General features: G+C 42.2%; 1 protein-coding gene and 1 long non-coding RNA gene across 2 annotated transcripts in view; one reads left to right on the forward strand and one right to left on the reverse strand.

Moving 5' to 3' along the window:
- Window positions 1-3,868, reverse strand: part of LOC149461313 (uncharacterized) — a 60,303-nt gene extending 56,435 nt beyond the window's left edge. The window contains exon 1 of the long non-coding RNA XR_016312879.1: window positions 3,675-3,868. This is a non-coding gene — a long non-coding RNA (uncharacterized LOC149461313). The remainder of the gene's footprint in view (window positions 1-3,674) is intronic.
- Window positions 1-20,847, forward strand: part of SPIDR (scaffold protein involved in DNA repair) — a 770,885-nt gene that overhangs the window by 152,890 nt on the left and 597,148 nt on the right. Inside the window, exon 3 of the mRNA XM_089678484.1 lies at window positions 19,082-19,311. Coding sequence (XP_089534610.1) covers window positions 19,082-19,311 — 230 coding nt within the window. The remainder of the gene's footprint in view (window positions 1-19,081; window positions 19,312-20,847) is intronic.

Genomic DNA, 20,847 nt, shown 5'->3' on the forward strand with positions numbered 1-20,847 from the left:
TGTGTCAGGGATGCGGGTGTGACTAGAAGTGTGTGGACTGATACAGGGAAACGTAGGCTTCAGATATAGTAAATAATATAATTTATTGAGACTAACAATACAAATATAAACGCAGTGCACCAAACCCCAAGCTAACACAAATACATACAACAAGGTGAAACAAACCCAAACCTAAACTGATATAGATACACAGGTACATACACATATAGAGCACAACGTAGTCAGGCAGGCCGGGTCGATAACTATCGGGCAGGTAGGTACAGGAGGAGCAGGCGGAGAGAATGGTCAGGGTCACAAGCCAGGGATCAAACAGGAGAAGTCAGCAGAGGTCAGGATCAGGCAGGGTCGGCAACAAGTCAGGCAGAAACAGGAACAGGAATGCAGGTTACAAGATACAGGGGCCCATGGAAAAACACACACCAAGGCCCTGACTGAGTCTGGCCATTCCTTAAATACAACCCCTGCAATCAGCTTCAGGTGTTTTGGCTGACTGCAGGGGTGAGTCTCTGATTGCTGAGAGCACCCGCTGGCCAGCCCTGGTACTGCAGCCCACAAGGCAGGTGAGTCCCACCGTTATTATCAAGTCCATTCCTGACATTGTGCAAGCATCATGATATGGGGATGTTTCTCAAACTACGGTGTTGGACCTATTTATCGCATACCAGGGATCATGGATCATTTTGAATACATCAGAATACTTGAAGTGGTCATGTTGCCTTATGCTGAAGAGGAAATGTCCTTGAAATGGGTGTTCCAACAAGATAACGACCCCAAACACACCAGTAAATGTGCAACATCTTGGTTCCAGACCAACAAGATTGACGTCATGGAGTGGCCAGCCCAATCCCCGGATCTTAATCCAATAGAAAACTTGTGGGGTGACATCAAAAATGCAGTTTCTGAGGCAAAACCAAGAAATAGAAAAGAACTGTGGAATGTAGTCCAATCATCCTGGACTGGAATACCTGTTCACAGTTGCCAGAAGTTGGTTGACTCCATGCAACACAGATGTATAGCAGTTCTCAGAAACAGTGCTTATACAATTAAATATTCATTAAGTGATTCTAAGGAAAGCAAAATCTTCAAACATTTTTCAGTTTATATAAGGTTTGAGTTTGTAAAGAAAAATACAAACACTGCTATTTTTTTAAACAGTCTAATATTCACTTTTCTTCAATTTTTTTAGAGGAACAACACAAATTTGATATATTTTTCTTCATGTTTTGATTTGGAATAGAATGTGTAGTGTTCCCAATGCATTTGTGTGTATGGAAATAAAAGCTATTAGAAGGATTTTGAGCTTTATTCACTTTTTTCAATACACTGCTATTATTTTGAACACAACTGTATAAGGATCCCTAAGGAATTTTGTTGTTATATGAAACCGGTCCAAAATATATGGCTGCTCCTAAAGTGGAAAACCTCTTTTATAACTGTAGAATATAGAGCAGGGGTGCTCAACCTGCGGCCCTCGGAGCCCTCTGATGTGACCTACGACCTCAAACCAGGGAATTGCATGCTTGGGGTCAGCAATCCATTGATTGCGATTTTAGTTTGCTGATTGGCCATCCTAGATCATCAGAGTGCATCGAGCTGGCAGCGGAGGAAGCAGGCAACGTCCGAGAGAGCGGGAGCCGCATAAGCCGATGCTTCCTCTGTAGCACTGGCTCCTTTCCCAGGCAGAGCGATACCAAGTGCACTTCGCCTAGGACCTTTCTAGCAGCCTGAAGAGTAGTGCCAGCAGAAGCTGGAAGAGGAAAATGAGGTCGGTGTATTAAACACATACACTGTGTTTTTGCGGTGGGCATATTAGCACCTATAAAAGGGTTAACAACTATTAGGCTGCTTTCACACTGATCCTCATGTGCAGCGAAGTGTACCTGCTGCATTTCTGCAGACTAGGTGCACTGAGTCATAGACTTCTAACCTGAGGATTTGCTGTGCTTTCTGAAAGGCACTCTAATTGAAGTAAAAAATGGGATGAAGAATGCTTGATTATGCTAAAAAAGAAAGCTCATACACTTTTTTTGTGCACAGGGAATATAGCATAAGGTGTTTGGTCATACAAGTGTGACAAGGGACAATTAGAATGTGTGAAGAAGGGGTGGGTGGAACAGAACACATGCAGTCATTAACCACTTGCCTACTGGGCACTTATACCCCCTTCCTGCCCAGGCCAATTTTCAGCTTTCAGCGCTGTCACACTTTGAATAACAATTGCACGGTCATGCAACACTGTACCCATATGAAATTGTTATCATTATTTTTCACACAAATAAAGCTTTCTTTTGGTGGTATTTAATTGCCGCTGGGTGTTTTAATTTTTGTGCTATAAACAAAAAAAGAGCAAAAAATTTGTAAAAAAAATAATTTTTCTGTTTCTATTATAAAATTTTGCAAATAGGTAATTTTTCTCCTTCACTGATATGCTTTAACGAGGCGGCACTGTTGGGCACAGATAGGCAGCACTGATGAGGTGGCACGGGTAGGCAGCACTAACAAATGGCACTGATGAGGCGGTACTGATGATGCTGCATTGATAGGCAGCACTGGTGGGTGGCACTGACTAGCGGCACTGCTCTGCACTGACTGGCGGCACTGATGGGTGGTGCTGATGGGGGGCAATGCTGGGCACAGGTGGGTGGCACTGCTGGGCACAGGCGGGCGCAACTGCTGGGCACAGGTGAGTGGCACAGGTGGGCGCAACTGCTGGGCACTGATCATTAGGGCAATGATGATTAGTGCCGATCTGTCCTCTGACAATTGCTGGTTATTGGCAGACAGCGTGAGGAAAGTGCAGCCGATTACGAGCAACTGCATTTACCGCTGATCTGCTGTGTCATTGGACACAGCTGATCACATGGTGAAAGGCCACTGTGATTGGCCATTTGCCACATCACGTGATCAGCTGTGTCTGTAGGACACCGCGATCTCGGAGATCACCTGGTGTGGGCCCCCGGGGGCGTTCAGGAGGGTGTGTTCTGGGAGGACATCATATGACGCCCTCCAAGAACTGGACAATTGCACTGTAGCCGTCATTCGGGAAGAAGGATTTTAGGGCCCCTGGCCAATGGGTTCTTTTTTTTGAGAGGTTAAAAAATTCAGAGAATGGGAAAGGCACAGGGCAATAATTTCAACATTGTGAGAGACATGCAGAAATATAACCAGGTGGCAATAGAGCACAACAAATGATAAGTCCAGAGGCACAGGGGTTGCAATCTAGTACAGCAGTGACTTAGTCCAGAGGCACAGGGGCAGCAATTCATGCATAGTGTGTAGCAGACAACAATCTGGTCCAGCAAAGATTAAGTCCAGGGGCACAGGGCAGCAATCTAGTACAGCAAGACTTAGTAGTTCACAGTCACAGAGCAACAATCCAGGCTCAGTGAGTAGCAGGCCACAATCCGGTACAGCAAAGTCCAGCGGCACAGGGCTACAATTTAGCAAAGCAGGGACTTAGTCCAAAGTCACAGGGCAACAGTCTGGGCACAGTGAGTAGCAGGCCATAATCAGGTACAGCAAAGTTCAGGGGCACAGGGCAGCAATTCAGGGACTCACCAGCCAACAGTGCCTCAGAAAAGGAAGTCCTGGCACAGTGGCAGGAAAAAGGTGGTTCAGAGGGCAGAGGTCTTTCACAAACCCATCACTGGTCCTTGGAGGGCTTTGTGTCTTACCTTCTGCTTCAGGGCCAGACAAGCAGCAGTTGAAGGAAGAGCAGAGGATAGAGTGAAGACCCAGTGTCCAGAATGCCACACAGATCTACAAGTCCCAGCAGTGCAGAAAGCAAAGTCTGTCTTAGCAGTTCCATGTATTTTCTAGTCCCCTTCTAAGGAAGCTTGCAGCCATGAGTTCCTCTGTCCATGACTAAAGTAAGCTCTGAACAGTCTGACACTTTTGTTATGTGATACCTTTATATCAGCCAGAGACCTCTGTCAGTGCCAAGGTGTCTGGCTCTATCCTGATCCAGGGTATAAAAATGTATGCACTTCCTATTGCACCCTCATCCCTACCCCCTTTGGGGACACAGGAGCTCACAAACCAAATTATGCAGATAACTTTACTTCGTTACAGTGTGCATCTGGATTAGAGATTGTCAGTTTCATAAAAGAAAAGTCAAAGAAGAAAAATCCAATATTTCTGACCCGTTACAGAAATAATGGGATTCTGCATGATGAGTGTAGTCAGGCATAGGGAAAGGAGCAGAAAAAAATCTCAAATGTGATTGGGGGTAGTGTATCCAAGAAAGGTGAGCATTACTCTGTTGCACATATAAGATTTTCTCATCCAGTGACAAAATATTAGTTACCTATTTTCAGATTTTAAAAAAACGGTGACATCCTGGTTATTACAACCTCAAATTCAGAAAATAGCAGTGGCTAGCAAAATATGTATGGTTTTTCCTTTTACCATAAATGGGGAAAGTAGCCTACATGTTTAACCGCTTCCCGACTGCCCTATAGCAGAACTACTGCTATAGGGTGTCAGGGCTGTGCAAAATCACGTGTGTGTATACATGATTTTGTATTTCTAGATAGGGGGCACGCGCTCTGCCTTACCCGCACTGCCATTAGCGGCTTCAGCTGTCGATCACAGGTCCCCGCTGGAGATTCCCCATAGCAGAGCAATATAAAGCAGTGTAAAACACAGTAAAACCGCACACAGTTAACCCTTTGATCACCCCAGATATTAACCCCTTCCTTCCCAGTGTCAGTACAGTATCAGTGCTTTTTATTAGCACTGATCACTGTATTAGTGTCAGTGGGGATGTCAGTGGCAGTTAGTCAATTTCCCCCCAGTGTCAGAATGCCCGCCACAGTCTCACTATAAGTCGCTGATCGCCGCCATTGCTAGTATTAAAAAAAAAAATCCCAGTATATTTATACCGCCATATGTAGACACTTTAATGTACACGTATTGGGATTTTATTTTATTTTTTTTAGCAAAGACTACATTTTGGCTTAAATTTATGACAACATTTTTTTTGTTTTTTTTATTTTTTCTTAGTGGATTTGTTTTATAGCAAACAGTCAAAAATATATATATTTTTTTTCCAATTTAAATTGTCGGTATTTTCTGTTTATAGCGCAAAAAGTATAAACCGCACAGGTGATCAAATATCACCGAAAGGAAGCTCTATTTGTGAGGAAAAAAAGGACATAAATTTAATTTGGGTGCAGCCTTGCATGACCGCGCAATTGTCAGTTAAAGTAACGCTGTGCAGTATCTCAAAAATGGCCTGGTCAGGATGGGGGGTAATTCCTGTGAAGGGCAAGTGGTTAAAATGCTACCATCTGTTAACCCGTAGCTTTTTACTGTGGATGAACGCAGTAAATGTGTCCTGACTTCAGTCTTAGTTTTGTCTCCGAAAATTTACATTCTCCTCTTGGATTTTCTGTGGAAGTAAAGGACAACATTCCTGTATGTTGACATTAAATATATAAAAAGGGTAAATGTAGAATTGCAACATAAGCTTAAATTTAGAATCTATTTAACTAGATGTAAAATAAACAGAGAACAGAGTTTACAGACAGTGAGGCATTTTCCAGGAATAAAAGTAGGTAAAATGTGCTGATATCTACTAATGGCTGTCCTTAAATATATAGATGCCTCTGTGATGTAATAGACTTTGTGCATCGCTCATAAACAGACATCTGGCTACTGCTAATATACTTTTGTTTTTACTGCTCTGCTACTTACAGCAGTATTAAGGTGACAGTTCGCTGTCAGCTGACTTCACTCAGCCTATCCAGGCTGGGGAAAGATCCCGATTTTAAAGTCGAGAAACACCCAGATATATGGACTGACACCTGGCTCAAGCTCTCAGCGATTCACTGAGAGCCTGTGCCATCTGCTCCCTCCACAGTGGGGGCAAAGCAGACAGCATTGACTGACAGTCACGGAGTACTGAGAACTGAGCAATCAGCGGTCTTTAATGTGGTGGGGGGGGGGGGGAAACAAAACAAAAAAAAAACCTCAACTTCTCTTTTAAGGTAGGCTTACCTTAGCAAAAAAGAAACGGCAATTAAAGGTGACCACACCTTACATTTTTCATAGATTTGACCTGTTAGACCAGCAATATTGCAGCTTTGTACTATGAAGGCATACTTAATCCAGGCAGTTATATATTTACTGTATATCCTGTCAGGAGGGACATTCTAATTGGTGTGTGCCCAGCCTTACTTGCTCCCTTTTGGAGGTAAATATACCATTCAAAGCATTTTGGTGTATCTGTTCCATAGGTGTAAACATGTCGAAAATTTACAGCTGTCCTGTGAACACATTTATCTTACCTCAGGGAGTCTAATTAGCCCTTCCAGTTCTCGTCTTTGGCTGCAGAATGCATATTATATATGTCGTGGAGTTAAGAAGCGTAGGAGGGACATATTAGTTTAACAAAAGACAACTTGCAGAGCTGACACAATTTTTTTTGTGATTTCTGTCTACACAACACTATTTACTAAAACTGGAGCCGCTGTATGGCAATTAGTCAGCTTTTAGCATTCATTTTCAAAGCTTAACTGAACAAGCTGAACTAAGAAGTTGTTTGTTTGCCATGCACATCTGCTTCAAGCACTGGCTGCTCCAGTTTTAGTAAACTCCCCCCGTATCTTGTCAGCCCACAACTGTAAATTAGCTGAGTGTGTTTCTGGCTGTAGAAAAGGTTTTTTTCTGTACTTGCAGGGTCTTTAACCATTTCAATACCATGCAATTTTACACCTTCCTGCCCAGGCCAGTTTTCACGTTTCAGCGCTCTCACACTTTGAATGACAATTGCGCGGTCATACAACATTGTGCCCAAACTAAAATTTTATTATTTTCTTCACACAACTAGAGCTTTCTTTTGGGGGTATTTAATCACCGCTGGGGTTTTTATTTTTTGCTAAATTAACAAAAAAAGACCACAAATTTTGAAAAAAAACACGTTTTTCTTTGTTTCTGTTATAAAAGTTTACAAATAAATAATTGTTCTTCATAAATTTAGGCCGAGATGTATTCTACTACATGTCTTTGGTGAAAATAACCCAAATTAGGATGTATTTTTTAGTTTGTAGGAAAGTTATAGAGTTCACAAACTATGGTATAGATCTGAATATTGATCAATCCTGAAGTACTGACGGCCAATCTAATTTCTTGAGGTCCAAGAATGTTAGAATAGTACAGATATCCCCAAATGACCCCTGTTTGCAGAGTAGACAGTCCGACGTACTTCATAAGAGGAATGGCGAGTTTTTTGAAGTTGTATTTTTTTGTCATAATTTTTCGGAAAATGAAAAAATGAAAAATTATTTTCACAATTTTTTTTTTTACATACTGTCACCAGTGCAGTACAGCATCATCATATAACTGGCATGGCGATGAACAGGGACACTGACTGGTGACAGTATGAAAAAAAAAAATATATATATATATATTTTTTTTTTTATTATTTTTAATTTTTTATTACATTTTTTTTTTTTTTTTTAAGATTTTTTTTCATATTTTACTATGACCAAAGTAGTACAATGTTACCATAGTAACATTGTACTACTTTGGGGAAGTGATCAGTATTTTTTTTATTTATTTTTTTTTTACACAATTTGCTTATAGCAAAGAATTACTTTGCTATAAGCAAGCATTTACCAGAATGAAATCGATTCATTCAGTTTTTTTTTTTTTTTTTGTGCTTAGCTGTGATTTGGTCACAGCTAATCACATGACATGTGCATGTGACCTGCTTGGACCATTCACAGCTAGGCACTAGTATACAATGGATGGCATGAATGAAGCCATCCGATGTATACAACTGTCATGTGACCTGCTGTGATTGGTCATAGCAGGTCACATGGTACCAGCAACGGGGGCCGGTACTCAGATCTGTCATCGGCCATGTCCGAGGTCCACGGCCGGTGACAGACCGCGCCGCTGTGCCGCTCTGCAGTTGCGCGAACTGAGCATGTGCGGGAGCACGCCAAATGGCGTGCACCCGGAATGCAGAAGCATTTTTGCCGCCGCCAAACGGCCATTGGCCGGGCGGCAAATGGTTAACCACTTGCCATACTGAAGATTTACCCCCCTTAATGACCACACCTTTTTGCTATTCGGCACTGCACTAATTCAACTGATAATTGCGTGGTCATGCAATGCTGTACCCAAACCAAATTTACATCCTTTTTTCACACAAATAGAGCTTTCTTTCGGTGGTATTTGATCACCTGTGCGCTTTTTATTTTTTGCGCTATAAACAAAAAAAGACCGAAAATTTTGAAGACAAACAATATTTTGTACTTTTAGCTATACAAAATATATAGTAAACTCAAAATTAGTCATAAATTTAGGCCAGAATGTATTCTGCTACATTTTTTGGTAAACAAATTCCCAATAAGTGTATATTGATTGCTTTGTGTGAAAGTTATTGCGTCTACAAACTATAGTATAGATACTGCAATTTACGCCATTTTTTTTTGTTATACAGCGCTGCACTAGTTTAACTGACAATTGCACGGTCATGCAATACGGTACATAAATTAAATTTACGTCCTATTTTCACACAAATAGAGCTTTCTTTTAGTGGTATTTGATCACCAGTGCACTTTTTATTTTTGGCGCTATAAACAGAAAAATTTTTGAAAAAAAAACGATATTTTCTCATTTCTGTCATAAAGAATGTCCAAAAAACTCAAATTTCATCATAAATTTAGGCAACAATGTATTCTGCTACATGTTTTTGGTTAAAAAAAAATCCCAATAAGTGTATATTGATTGCTTTGTGTGAAAGTTATAGCGTCTATAAACTATGGTATAGCTAATGGAATTTACATAGCTTTTACTTTCTGACTGCCCATCACATTTCTTGAGGGGCTAAAATACTAGGACAGTACAAACACCCCCAAATGACCCCTTTTCGGAAAGTAGACACCCTAAGCTATCTGCTGAGAGGCATATTGAGTCCATGGAAGATTTATTTTTTTTCCACAAGTTTTTGGAAAATGACGAAAACAGTTTTGTTTTTTCTTGCACATAATTGTCATTTAAATTATATATTTCTCACACAAGCCATCGGTATATGTGGAATTACACCCCAAAATTAATTCTGCTACTTCTGCCGATTATGGAGATACCACATGAGTGAGACTTTTTGGGAGCCTAGCCACATACAGGAGCCTGAAATCCAATTACTACTTTAAAAGCCTGAAGGTGAGTAACTTCCTCATTTCACTTCCTGACTACCTATCACCGTTTCGCAGGCCCTGAAATGCCAGGATAGCACCAACAACCCCCCCCCCCCCCAAATGACCCCTTTTTGGAAAGTAGACACCCAAAGGAATTTAAAAAGAGGCATGGTGAGTATTTTGCAGATCTCATTTTTTCTTACAAGGTTTTGAAATATAAAAAAAGAAAAAAATATGTTTTTGTTTTCTTTCTTCATTTTCCAAAAGCTTGTGGCAACAAATGAGATCTGCAAAATACTCACCATGCTTATTATCAAATTCCTTGGGGTAGTGAGGAAGTTACCCACCTTCAGGCTTTTAAAGTGGTCAATGGATTTCAGGCTCCTGTATGTGGCTAGGTTCCCAAAAAGTCTTACACATGTGGTATCTCCATAATCGGTAGAAGTAAAGGGGGGGGGGGGGGGTTTGGTGCTATCCTGGCATTTCAGGGCCTCCAAAACTGTGATAGGTAGTCAGAAAGTGTAATGAGGAAATAAAGCCCTTTAAAAGCCTGAAGGTGCTTATTGGATTTTGTGGTCCTGCACTTGGCTAGACTACCAAAACATCTCTCAAATGTGGTACCCCCATAGCAGAATGTATTTTGTGGAGTAATTCCACATATACCCATGGCATGTGTGCGCAATAAATAATTTAAGTGACAATTTTGTGTAAAAAAAACTGTTATTTATTTTTTTGTCATTTTCCAAAAACTTGTTGTAAAAAAATAAATTCTTCTATTGACTCAACATGTCTCTCAGCAAATAGTTTGAGGCGTCTACTTTCCAAAAAGAGGTAGTTTGGGTTGTGGGGGCATTTTATGCCCAGCATTAGAAGTTTATGCCACACATCATTCACTCTATGCCGAGTAAATAGATACCAAATATGACATGTTTTAAAACTGTGCATGCCCTGTGCAATGGCGACAAACTGCATACATTTTTAATATCCATAGGCAACGCTTTAAAAGCCTTTACAAGCTACCATTTTAGATTTACAGAGGAGGTTTAGTGCTAGAATTACTGCCCTTGATCTGACGTTCGTGGCGATACCTCACATGCATGGCGCAACTGCTGTTTACATGCCAGCACAGGGTCAACACTCGCTCATGCAGGTGCTCGCGGGGGGCGAGGGTGCTTTCATTTTCTTTTCTTTTTTTGGATCCCTTTTAATGCTATCACAGGGAATGGAAATATCCCCTATAACTTCAATGGGCATTGTCATATATTCTTTTTTGAGAAATCTGGGGTCTATCAGACTCTAGATATCTCCTCTGCCCTTACACTATCTAATCTCACCAAGATCGGTGTGACCAGATGCTTTCCCAATTTACAAATGGCGCTGTTTATACCCTGCGAAACTGAAGTGATGAAATGTTCGTAGCTTCCGCTTTCTTAGACTATAGAGATGATTGGCAACATTCCGGTCTGCAATTAGCTCTGTGGTCAGCTGACGGAAACACCGGTTGTATTCTCAGGTTCCCCCGATGGCACGGGACTGCCCAAGAAGGGCGTGAAAGGCAGCAGGGGAAGGGTGCATCGTCTCCCGCTGCTTGTAAAAGCAATCCTGCAGCTAATTAGCCACTAGGATTGCTTTTACATGAAAGGCAATTGCCGGTTGAAAACAAATGATGCCTGCAGCTGCAGGCATCATCCTGATATAACCATTCAAAGTCCAGTGATATACCAGTACGTCGCTGGTCCTTGTTGGGTATACAGTATCTTGCAGAAGTGAGTGCACCCCTCACATTTTTGTAAATATTTTATTCGATCTATTTTTATTCTAAATATTTACAAAAATGTGAGGGGTGTACTCACTTCTGTGAGATACTGTATATGCTATGCTCTTTTTTTTTTTTCTTTTGTATGCAGCCTGTGGGCTGAATGAAAAAAAGAGAAGAAATCTCTGCCAGAAAATGTGTGTGGTATGCCCACCATTAGAATATACCGCCCTGCATCCACCCACTTCTAATGGTAGGCACACATTAGGTCACACAGTGCTACATGCGCCAATTCCAAGATTGTACAAATGTCTAAATAGTGGCACGCTTGAATACAGATTTTATAAGTGGTACCCCACATGGAAACAGAATGACACCAAGTCCCAAACCATCTTTCCACTACTCCCCATCATGTAGTCTGAGCATCCGGGGGGCTCCACGTGACTATCTTTTCCCTCATAAATCAGAAACATATATATATATATATATAGCCTGTTGCCCTCTCACAGGTCTTATACATCTTGGCCCCATATCTGACACTCTTGCTGGGGAGAAATTGTTTAAATGCAAGGCGGCCAGAAAAATTGAGGGATTTTTTTGCTGGGGGGTATAGACATCTGCAAATTTTTGGTTAAGGTGATTTACGAGTGGCCAAATTTTGTGGAGCCGGCCAAATTCAGGGTCACCCCCGAGGATGACAGAAAATCCAGGGGAGTAGTTAAATTTGCTGTTTCCACCTGAATTCCGTGTTTGGCAGAGAATGGGGGTAGTACGGGCGCTGCAGAATTTGTGGGCTGCCAATTGTGATTTGCAAGCACATCCGGAAGGATACTAAGCGCTCTATGGGCCTGTGTGAGAATTCTTGGTGGTTGCAGGACAATACTTGTGTTTGTCACCGCACCAGCTTGTACTGTACTTATGGGACTCGCCACGTCACCAAGTGATACTGCAGTGCTGATATGTGAAAGACCAGGATGTACTAGGCCGGTGGTGCTCGCCAGTTCACCGAAAGGTAGAGCTGCACTAGTACTGGCACTCAACTGCATTTGAGAGTCATCAAAATTTACTGGCAAGTGCTAACAGAGATCAGGCCTGATCCTGTGAACACTGCGGTTTTCTGTGCATTGTATCAAGTGACAGTGACCTACTGACACAGCACTTGCTGGGGAGAAGTGGGGGGGTAAGCGTAGGGGCTAAACGCAGGTGCCGGGGCTGATCCCGCTAAGGCTGTGTTTTTGGGGACACTATACTAGTGTAAAGGCTGGTATAGCGCTTATCTGATCAAAGATATTGATCTGTTCAGACACTATACTAGCAATGGAGGTCTATTGTGTATGAACATGTTCCTGGCAATCAAGGGGTGAAATGTGATTACTGGTGAACTGACGGGCAATCTGAGGCTATCTGGGAGGGGCATGAAAACCACGGGAGTGTGAATCGCGTATGTATACGTGATTTTGCGCCCCTGTGCCGCCGTGTAGCAGTATTTCTGCTATAGGGCAGTCAGGAAGCAGTTAAAGAAGCGTTTTGCGTTCTGGTGCTGCGTTACTTTAACTGACAATTATGCAGTCATGCAACGCTGCACCGAGATGAAATTTACGTCCTTTTTTTCCCCCATGAATTGAGCTTTCTTTCGGTGGTATTTGATTGCCTGTGTGGTTTTTATTTTGGACTTTTTGCTATTAAACATGTCCAGTAAAATAAATTAATCAAATTTTGTCATTAATTTAGGCTAAAATGTATTCTGCGACATGTTTGTGCTAAAAATAATCCCAATATGTGTAAATTAAATTGGTTTACGTGAAAGTTATAGCATTTGCAAATGGCAGTATACTGCAGTTTATAATTTTTTTTATATACTAACATATATATATATAATATGTACTAACATATATAATAATATAATTATATACTAACATATATAATATACTGACATCCCCAGTGACACCATTACAGTGATCAGTGCTAAAAAAAGAAAGCACTGACACTGTACTAATGGCACTGGGCAGGAAGGGGTTAACATTTGGGGGCGATCAAAGGGTTAACTGTGTGATGGGAGTGTTTTATTAGGGGGCGGGGGTGTGTACTTCACTGTAAGAACACTGATCAGGATGGCTGTGCTCAGATATCCTGAGCAGCATGCCCAAAATGACAGATAGGAGCTGCATTGTAAACAATGTAGCCCTCCTCCCTGTCGGTGATCGCTGGTAATCACTGGGCGCCAGCGAGTAATCACTGACCAGGACCCAGTGATTGACACCCGGGGCCGTGGTCAGTGGCGCGAGTAGGGCGATCACGCGACACGTGTGCGTCCCCTAACCGGGGATGCAAAATCACTTATATATACGTGATTTTGCGCAGAGGGCCCGCCCTGCAGCAGTAAATGTACTGTGGTAAGGTCTTAAGCGGTTAAAAGAATAAAACATGGGGGAAATCTACATGTTTTGTAGCGTTCTACTGCGTGTGTGTGCTTTTTTTTCTGAAATCATACTTACCTAGGTGGATGCATCTCTCCTTCTCTGGCTTTAAGTGTGAGAACTCAGCGATCACATGATTGCTGAGTTATCACTGCTGCTGTGAGCAGAAAGCTGTCTGCTCTGGCCCCCCTCAGGTTCTCAGTAGATAAAAGTCGTGATCTTTCCCCAGCTTGGAATGGCTAAGTCACATCAGCCAACGGCGGGCTTCAGCCCACTGTCAGTTGAAAACTGGTCGCAAAAGAATTTTGGCTGTACTTCTCCTTTAAACATGTTAATTTATTTTCAAAAGTTGTTTTATGTTTACTTGCAGCTTTCATTGAAAGTGATCTTGCCATGAAGGCTGTTCAAGCATCTACTGTTTTGGGAGTGACAACAGTTTTCCAGTTGTGCTCCTGTGCCATCATCCAGTTACATGTGTCCCTGGTGGAGCCAACATGTTTCAGTACCGACACACATCGCACACACATGATCCACTGTTGTCAGGATCAGTAAACATGGCATGGGACATGTTAGAGCAGTAAAGCCGGAATAAGAGCTTGTAGCCAGGAAGTGGCTGGAAGAGGCTGAAGAAGATTAACAGCAATGAGATACCAGAAAAGAATGACATTTATTTATTTATTTTTAAATCGAAACAGAAACATGGTGATTGTTTAACCACTTCATTCCCAGAAGGTTTTCTCCCCTTCCTGACCAGGCTATTTATTATTTCAACTGGTAATTGCTCAGTCATGCAATGCTGTACGCAATCAAAATTGTTGTCCTTTTTCACACAAATAGAGCTTTCTTTTGATAGTATTTTATTACTACCGGGTTTTTAATTTTTTTTTATATAAACAAAAAAGTCTTCAGAATTTTGAAAAAAAAAAATCTACATTCTGTTATAAAAAATATCCAATAAACTCAAACTCGTCTACAAACGATGGTAAATATACATTGGAATTTTGCAGCTTTTACTTTCTGATTGCCTATCACATTTTTTGAGGTGCTAAAATGCCAGGGCAGTACAACCCCCCCCAAATTACCTCTTTTTGGAAAGTAGACACCACAAGGTATTTGCTGAGAGGCATGTTGATTTTTTGGTAAATTACTTTTTCTTTTTTTTTTCTGTTTTACACAAAATTGTCCCTTAAATGATATATTGCTCACACTTGCCATGGGAATATGTGGAATAACACGTTCTGCTATATCTTCCGAGTATGGGGATACCACATGTGAAAGACTTTTTGGCAGCCTAGCCACATACAGGTCCCCAAAATCCAATGTCCACCTTCAGGCTTTCAAGGGGCATATTTCCTCATGTCACTCGCTACTTGTCACAGTTTTGAGACCCTGAAATGCTAGAATAGTACAAACACCCCCTCCCCCCCCCCAAATGTCTCCTTTTTGGAAAGTAGGGCTTTGAAAAAGAAATGAAAAAATACAAATTCATTTTATAAAAATTTGTGTTAACAATTGAGATCTGTAAAGTACTCACCATGCCCCTTAGCAAATACCTTAGAGGGTCTACTTTGCAAAAAAAGTTGGGGGGGTGCTTCTACTGGCATTTCAGGGCCAACATTAGAGGCTTATGCCACGCATCACCAGCTCTTCTAACCACTTGAAGACCAAGCCTTTTCTGCCACTTTTTGTTTACATAAAAAAACTGTTTTTTTGCTAGAAAATTACTTTGAACCCCCAAACATTATATATTTTTTTTAAAAAAGCAGAGGCCCTACAGAATAAAACAGTGGGCGTTTAAGTTTTTTATGTTGCACAGTGTTTGTGCAGCGTTTTTTCAAACGCACATGTTTTGGAAAAAATACACAGCTTTGAATTTCAATGCACAAAAACAAAATATATTGCCCAGTTGTTTGATAAAATGTATAAGGTGATGTTACACTGAGTAAATGCCATGCATGACAGGCTTTAAAATTGTGCATGCCCGTTCAACAGTGACAAACTATTATTATACAGGATTTATGTAGCGCCAACAGTTTGCTCAGCACTGTACAGTATAACATTATAATGGGAGACAGTACAGTAACAATACGATTCAATACACGAGGGGTTCGAGGGCCCTGCTCCTTGGAGCTTACAATCTAGGAGGGAGGGGATAGTGGTACAGGAGGAAATAGCTGTGGGGGATGGAGTGGAAGGAAGAGTGGAGGAGTTCAGTAATTAGCTGAGGGCGGGGTAGGCTTCCCTGAAGAGATAGGTTTTCAGAGTGCGCCTAAATGTGAGGAGAGTAGGTGATAGTCTGATGAATTGGGGTAGGGAGTTCCAGAGGATGGGGGAAGCCCTGGAGAAGTCCTGGAGACGGGCATGGGATAAGGAGACCAGGGAACTAGAGAGTAGGAGATCTTGTGAGGATGGGAGAGTACGTTTTGGGTGGTATTTGGATACCAGATCTACGTACAGTTTTAATATTCATAGGCAGGATTGGTTGACGACTCTGCAACTATCCACATTCTGCAACCACCTACACTCCTCCTCCGACATTCACCAACCACTCACTGAGTTTGAGCGACTATGCTCTCTCCCCAGTCTGCATAGACATGTCCTAGCCACTCTATATAAATCTCTTCACGACACTCTCCACCCCGATCCCCCACCCTACACCAGGCGTGGACCCGAGAACTCGGCAGAGACATATCGGACGCAGACTGGTCCAAGTCATTTCACTTCACCCATAAGTCGTCCATCTCCTGTTATTCACGAGAGAAGAACTTCAAGATCCTCGCTCGATGGTACAGGGACCCCCTCTCTCTACATAAAATATTCCCCTCCACACCGAACCTGTGCTGGCGCTGTTCTAAAGCGGTCGGCACCCAGCTCCACATCTGGTGGGAATGCGACCTAATACAGCCTTACTGGCGACAGATCTTTGCCATATACGACGAGATCTACGGTGAATCTCTGACTCCCACACCGGAAATTGCACTCCTCTCGATCCTTCCGGGCTCTTTAGCTTCTCAGAAGAAGAGCTTGCTGCGCTTCTTCCTATCTGCGGCCTGCCAACTGATACCCCTCTTCTGGAGGTTGACGACCCCCCCGCCCCTCCCCTCCCCTCCCCTTGTGGGTCTCGGTGCTAAACGATACCATGTGCATGAATGAGATGTTGGCATTCGACAACGACACCTTCGATAAACGCAAGTTTTTGTGGTCGGTCTGGCTCCACTTCTCCTCATCCTCACACCTGCGAAATCTATGCGCCCCTGATGGGATTTGATGGAGTCATACTCAACGTCCCCAGGCATACACCCCGAGTTGACTATCTGACACGCCCTAAGGGGGTGACCAAAGGGTCCACCCCGGCAAAATACCAGCGGCGGACTACCTAACAGGCCTGCTCAGGCCAACCTCCCCACCCAGGATCGTCTCCCCTGGATCTGATGTTCGCAATGATATCTCACATTCCTGGTTCAATCTCTGTTTACATACTGACTCGGGTCAGACAATTCCATTTGCCTTTGTACGCAAAAGGGGGTGAAGGGGGTTATTTATTTTTTTTTAAATGTATTTTGCTTTTTTGAATTTTTACTCTCTTTAATTTTTTTTTTCTATCACTTTTATTATCACAGGGAATGTAAATATCCCCTGTGATAGCAATAGGCAGTGACAGGTACTCTTTCTGAGAAATCTGTGGTCTATTAGGCTCTAGATCTCTCCTCTGTCCTTAAAGCATGTGATCACACCAAGATTGGTGTGATCAGCTGCTTTCCCAGTTTTAAAATAGCGCTGTTTATATCTGGCAAAACCCAAATGAATAAATGCTCATTGCTTCCTGTTTCTTAGACCATGGAGATGATTGGAGCCATTCCGGTCTCCAATCAGCTCTATGGTCAGCCACCAGAACCGTCTGCTGTATTCTCAGGTGGGACATGAGAGCCCGACTAAGCCTGTAACTGCAGGCATCATCTCAGTATAACTACTCAAAGTCCAGCAACGTATCCGTACATTGCTGGTCCTCTTTGGGCATATATGTAACTGCAGAGAACATGATGAATCGGGTCTGTGGACCAATATGACTGCAATACATTCTTTTTTGTAATGCCCATGTTGAATGTTAGGCCCCCAAACATTTTAAATTCAGAAACTGTAATAGGTTTCCATGTGAATTGTCTGGCAAGTGGTGAATTTGGGTGGACGGTGAGGTATTGTGTGTATAAATTGGCCCACAATCAATTGATACAAATCTTCAGTGAAAAACAGCAGAGGGGATAAATGCTAGTGCTGGCAGAGAACAGGGCTGATCCTGCAAACGCTGCGTTTTGGGGACACTACACTAAGGAGGCAAAAGTATAGTTCTATTCGTGATCAATTTATTGATTCGTACACACACTATACTAGTAATGGGGGTGATTAGTGACCTACAGCGTGAGTGCAACATTGTGCTGGGCAATCTAACGCTAGCTGACCCTGGCTGAGAGGGGTGCCCACTGACCGTGACTCTGATCAGATGTCGCTAGTGGCAGTAATACAGTGCTCAGTGAAAAATTCTATATACTGATACTGTACTAATGGCACTGGCTGGGTGATCAAAGGATTAATAGGGGCAATCAAAGTGTTAAATGTGCTAATCTAACGTATGCCTGTAAAATGTGGTGCTTTTACTTTACAGTGTGGTTTTCTCTCTTCTCTCTCTGGACCGACGGGGGGGGGGGGGGGGGCAAATGGGGTGGGGGGCACGCATGCGTTCTCACACCAGGAAATACAGGAAATAGCGACGTAAAGGTACATAGTTTTGCCAGAGCCAGTGCTTGCCCACACAGTGCTTGCCCACACAGTGCTCGCAGATAGTCGGCAAGTACTTAGAAAAAAAAAATCTTTTATTTTAACTTTTCAAAACCTTTTTTAGTGCAACCCTGCTGTGTGCAGAGCGACGTACCAGTAGCCATGGCGGGCGGGCGGTCTTTAAGTGATTAAAACATGCTTTAGCAAACCAAATGTCATCCACTTAGGGCCCAGATAAAGCTTAACACTTATCTTTTAATTTTCCTGTAATGCTCCTTTAAAGGTACACTTTAGTCAAAATTGAAAATAAAATCACAGAATGGACCAAGGGAGCACAGTTTACATTTATACCATAGTGTTAATTTGGGGAACACAATGTCACTTAATTTCAGGTGTGACCTAGAGATTTCTCATGCCATTCTTCTCTAGTATATACCAGGAGGTCAGAGTCTAACCCCCTGATTATTTCACCTTCTTTCTCCTGGGGCATCTTAGGTTGTATTGTTCTCTGCTTCTTTCTTTACCTGGCTTTACTTGCATGATTTCCACTACCACCTACTATGTATCCAAATTTTTCTGACTCATTCTTTCTGGAATTTCTTTTCTGATAGTTTGCAGGGTTGTGTTCTTACCATATAGTTTCAAATGTCCTTCTCTCTGATTGACCTCATCTGCTGTCCACCAGGATATAATAGTTGTGCTAAATACGTATTTACCACCTACTTCACATTTTGCTGCAGCTTTCGTCTACAGTTGTAAGCCTCTTCACACCACAGTAATACCTTGGGAGGAACTGTAATTTTCCCAAGGAGACTGTGGGATGGGCAATTGAAGATATTGATTTCCCATCCACACTGTCGCCCCTTAGCATAATTGTATTATTTCTGAGAAATGTAATCAAGTTTGTAATAAAAATTGTATTTGCCTTTGGTGCCAGTTCTTCTGTTTAAATCAGTGATAAGATTTGATATACATTTGTTTTATAGGCTTTGAATATTGTGGAATATTTTTCTGATGAACCAGAAGACGAATGCTGTGTTCCAGCTGAAAGGCAGGACATTCCAGTATGCAAGGAAAACATTCTTTCTTCTGGAGGAAGAACTGTAAATGACTGGGTGAAAACAGCACAAATTCTGCTCCAGACTCCAGAGAAGAAGACCGACAAAACAATCAAGACACCAGAGGATTCTGCTAAGAAGAAAAAGCGTTTTCTCAGGTTGGTATTATCCGTTACAAAGATGGTGATGTTCACAGAATTATATAATAAGAGAAGAGCATTTGTACTAAATAGTCATGATATAATGTGCTTTCCAACAGCCTACTTTGTCTGCTAATATTTGGAGAGAAATAAAAAAATTGTCCCGGCCTAAGCATACAGTTGCAAGAACAAGTTTGTGAACCCCTTGGGATTACGTGGAGTTTTGCATGAATTGGGCATAAAATGTGCTCTGAACGTCATCTAAGTCACAACAATAGAAGAACACAGTCTGCTGAACATAATACTACACAAACATTAGATGTTGCCATGGTTTAATTGCACATAACATGTAAACATTCACAGTGCAGGGAGGAAAAAGTATGTGAACCTTTGGACTTAATAACTGGTTGACCCTCCTTTGGCAGCAATAACCTCAACCAAACATTTCCTGTAGTTGCAGATCAGACCTGCACAACGATCTGGAGTAATTTTGGCCACTCCTCTTCACAAAACTGTTTCAGTGTAGCAATATTCTTGGGTTGTCTGGTGTGAATCGCTCTCTTAAGGTCATGCCACAGCATTTCAATCGGGTTGAGGTCAGGACTCTTGACTGGGCCACTCCAGAAGGCGTATTCTGTGCTGTTGCAGCCATTGATTTGTTGAATTACTTGTATGCTTTGGGTCATTGTCCTGTTGAATCACCCATCCTCTGCGGAGCTTCAGTTGGCGGACAGATCGTACATTTTCCTGCAAAATGTCTTGATAAACTCTGGAATTCATTTTCCCATCAATGACAACAATCCGTCCAGGCCCTGAGGCAGCAAAGCAGCCCCAAACCATGATGCTCCCTCCGCCATGTTTTACAGTGGGGATGAGGTTTTGATGTTGGTGTGCTGTGCCTTTTTTTCTCCACGCATAGTGTTGTGTGTTCTTCCCAAACAACTCAATCTTGGTTTCATCTGTCCACAGTATATTTTGCCAGTAGTGCTGTGGAACATCCAGGTGCTCTTTTGCAAACTTCAAACGTGCTGCAATATTCTTTTTGGACAGCAATGGCTTCCTGCGTGGTGTCCTCCCATGTACTCCATTCTTGTTTAATGTTTTCCTTATTGTAGATGTGTCAACAAAAATGTTAGCATGTGCCAGAGATTTCTGTAGGTCTTTAGCTGACACTCTGGGATTCTTCTTTACCTCATGCAGCATTCTGCGCTGTGCTCTTGCAGTCATTTTTACAGGACGACCACGCCTAGGGAGAGTAGCAGCAGTGCTAAACTTTCTTCATTTGTAGACAGTCTGTCTTACCGTGGACACATGAACATCAAGGCTTTTGGAGATACTTTTGTAACCCTTTCCAGTTTCATGCAAGTCAACAATTCTTGATCGTAGGTCTTCTGAGAGCTCTTTTCTGCGAGGCATGGTTCACATCAGACAGTGCTTCTTGAAACCAGTAAACCCAAAACAGGTGTGTGTTTTTAAGGGCAGGACAGCTGTCAGCAACACATCCTGTATCATCACACTGATTGGAGTCAAGGTTGGCTCACTCCTGGCTCCAAT

This window comes from Staurois parvus, unplaced genomic scaffold (genome assembly GCF_062004578.1).
Source record: "Staurois parvus isolate SC_StPar_1 unplaced genomic scaffold, SC_StPar_1.0 ptg000205l, whole genome shotgun sequence".
Taxonomy (NCBI): Eukaryota; Metazoa; Chordata; class Amphibia; order Anura; family Ranidae; genus Staurois; species Staurois parvus.